Source organism: Rattus norvegicus, chromosome 3 (genome assembly GCF_021556685.1).
Source record: "Rattus norvegicus strain SHRSP/BbbUtx chromosome 3, alternate assembly SHRSP_T2T, whole genome shotgun sequence".
Classification (NCBI taxonomy): Eukaryota; Metazoa; Chordata; class Mammalia; order Rodentia; family Muridae; genus Rattus; species Rattus norvegicus.
The window spans coordinates 18,766,521-18,769,934 of record NC_141536.1 but is presented as its reverse complement, the minus strand read 5'-3'; the positions used below and the strand labels follow the sequence as shown (position 1 = coordinate 18,769,934).

The following is a 3,414-nucleotide window of genomic DNA, read 5'->3' as shown; positions in this document are numbered from 1 at the left end:
AGCCAAAGGGGATGATGACACCATAGGAAAACCAAAAGTGTCAATTAACCTGGACTGCTGGGAGCTCCTAGACATTAAGCCACCAACAAAAGAGCATACACGGTCTGATCTGAGGCCTTCAGCACATATGTATCCGAAGACTATCTTGTCTGGCCCAAGTTAGAGAGGATAAATGGAATCCTGTAGAGACTTGAGGCCCAGAAAATGGGGATGCCCGTGGGAGAGCACGTGGGGCAAAGTGGGGGGGTTGGATGAAAAATTGGGGAGGAGGGATCAGAAGGAAGGACAACATCAGGAATGTAATTAAATAATTAATCAAAAATAAATGAAAAAGAATAACAAAAATAAACATGGAAGTCAGATTAAAATGTGTTTTAAAACTGGGCATTCAAAGAGAATACATTACATGTCCCAAATCAAGGAGGAGTCCTAGGCAGCTAATGAAAAGCAGAAGGTGCATTATTTTGTTCTGTTGAGGATATTTCTCAGCGCTCCTTTCATGTCTCGATTCCTCAGACTATAGATAAAGGGATTGAGCATGGGTGTGACCAGACCATACATCACAGACACAATGACATCCTTGTTATTGTTGTTATTATATGAGGGAACTAGGTATAGCCCAATAATGGCTCCATAGTACAAAGAAACTACACAGAGATGGGAACCACATGTAGACAAGGCTTTGCAGATTCCCCTGATGGAGGGGGCCTTCAGGATAGTGACTCCAATATGAACATAAGAGACCAGAATGCATATGAATGGCAGGGTAATGACCACTATACCTAAAAGGAGGATGGCCATCTCATTGACTGTGGTGTCTGAGCTAGACAGCTTCAGCAAGGCAGAGAGGTCACAAAAGTAGTGTGGGATGGTATTGTTTCTAAAGTGAGATAGGCAAGCCAAGAGAAGTGTGTGAACAAGAGCATTGGCCAAAGATAAAGTCCAGGACATAAATACTAGAAGAACACAGAGGCTCTGACTCATGATAATGGTATAGTGCAGAGGGTGGCAGATGGCCACATACCTGTCATAGGCCATGGATGTCAGAAGAAAGCTGTCAATGCTCCCCAAAAATGTGAAAAAGTATACCTGGGAAACACACCCAGCATATGAAATAAAATGACTGTGTGTCAGCATATTTGTTAGCATCTTTGGAGCTGTGGCAGATGATAAAGACATGTCTGTAAAAGCCAAGTGGCCAAGGAAGAAGTACATGGGGGTGTGGAGGTGAGGGTCCAGCCTGATGAGCAGGATGATGAGCAGGTTCCCCAGCACAGTTGTCAGATACATGGCCAGGAACAGGGCAGAGTACATAGCTTGGTCTTCTGCTCGAATGGGGATCCCCAGGAGTATAAACTCTGACACAGTGCTCTCATTATCACTCTTCATGTTCTTTCTCTCTGCTGTGAGTGAAAGAAGAAATGGGAAAGAAAGAGAAATGATACTGTCTATTATACCATGAAAATATTTTATGAATCACCAGTGCTGAAAATAACATTAGTTTGGGTGTTATAATCCTAAAATGAAGATTTTGTCATAGTAATAAGCTAATGATGCTGTGGAAAGACACATTATTTGCCAACCTTGGAAACAGTAAAATGTATTTTAGAGAGAAACAATGAAATTCTGAATAATTATGAAATCAGTTCCAGTTTCATCTCAAGGCACCTGGATTTTACCAAGCCAATTTTAGATTAAGGAATTAGTGTGTAACTTGGTAACAGCAAATAGAAAAATCAACATGATTTCAATGGTGTTCATTTCTTTTACCTGTCTTGATAGCATTTATGTAAGGCTTTCTTTTCACAAATTAAATCTAGATAGTATAATACAGGGAGCTTCTTTGGGTCTATGAAATATCAGTATGTGGGGAATTACTGAAAACAGGATGGACAGGTGGTCAAAGTATTAATTGCATGAGTCTATGCCAACAATATATGAAACAATGGCAGCTTATAAGCAGCTATAAGACCCTCCCATAAAAAGAGTTTCTCAATTACTGTACTCATTCTTTGTCACTCTTTCTAGACTGCAGAAAATGACCCTCATATCTCATTCAATCCACAGAGCACCTGGAAATACTGGACTTTCCAGCCACTTCTTAGATCATCCAAGGAAATTCCTTGTGTCATTCTAGCAAAAGTAAATGTCACCTGCTTTGTTTTTGACCTGAGTTTTTAAGCCAAAGATGACTAATTTTATGCATTTTCTACACATTTTTGTTGAAAAATTGGCATTGTCTCTATTCTCTGTAATCATTCTCTATGCAAATGAATAAACATTAAACAATATGAAAAAGAACATGAGGAAATTAAACTTGACAGTCTAGCTGCTGAGAGAATTATGGTTATATTCTATTTGAAGAGTTTTATATTGGCCAGTTTGTTTCTGTGATTGGTGGTGATCTCACTATTTGCCTCTTAACCATTTTCAAGCCTTAAATACAGTTAATCTATGAAGTCTCTCAACTTTGTCAAGACCATCTTTAAAATGTCTATGTATCATCATTCTCACTCTGTAAAAAAATCACTTCCTGTGATATTGCTTGAAATTCATTATAATTCATTTCTTATTCATTTCTCTTTTAGTAGTAATTAATTTATAACAATGAAAATGCTAATTATCTGTCCACAGATAGATAATTTCTAACACTTTGATATTTTAAGCAGTATTACAATAAGTAATATAATTCTTGTGTTATTTTACTTATACATTCAGAAATTACCTTAGGGAAGTAGGTATCCATGATTTTAAAAAAAGTCAGGTCACAAGAGGCCAAGGTGTTGAAGAAGCTGATATATGTTCTATGAATAGTCTTTGGGAGGAACCTACATAGGAGGATTGTAAAAATGCATCCCTAAGTAAGTGTTTGGAAATACAGAGCTAAAGGTTTTGAGAAACAAGGAAATCCCAAGGTAATGGTGAGTCACATAAATGTAAAGGCTGGAGAATATATGAGGAGCAGGCTGATATAACTAATATGATGAAAAAGTTTCCATCTGTTCAAGAACAGTAACACACAAGAAAAATAAAGTAGCAGAAAACAGTAAATGCCTTTTTGGCTGCCAGGTAGAAAGCAGATTGGAGAAGCCAAGGATACTAGCTGGCACATGAACACCAGGGGTTGTTATGGCAAAAGTCACAGAGATTTGGGAACATGTTGGAGAAAACACAAAAGAAATTGTGTGTTGAGATTAAGAGTGAGCAAAGAATATGCTTTTCCTGCTTTTTTAAAAAAATGGATGAGTTTAAGAAAAATATTGTGCAGAGAGGTTTTTTTCAGGAAGGAGTGCCCTTTTATCTCAAAGGTTAGGCAGGTTCTCAATGCAAGGTATATTGCTCTATAGAGGACTGATTGCCATTTGATGATGTGATCCTTGAAATTTGAAAGCTTGCTGACAAGAAAGACATACA

General features: G+C 37.8%; 1 protein-coding gene across 1 annotated transcript; it reads right to left on the bottom strand.

Moving 5' to 3' along the window:
• Positions 1-459: 459 nt before the first annotated feature.
• On the bottom strand, positions 460-1,389 carry Or1j22 (olfactory receptor family 1 subfamily J member 22). Its single transcript, NM_001000830.1, has one exon. The coding sequence runs from the start codon at positions 1,387-1,389 to the stop codon at positions 460-462; it is 930 nt and encodes a 309-aa protein (NP_001000830.1).
• Positions 1,390-3,414: the final 2,025 nt, after the last annotated feature.

Bases quoted from the DNA above. Each gene is read 5' to 3' on its own strand.
- Or1j22 (NM_001000830.1), bottom strand. From the start codon at position 1,389: ATGAAGAGTGATAATGAGAGCACTGTGTCAGAGTTTATACTCCTGGGG.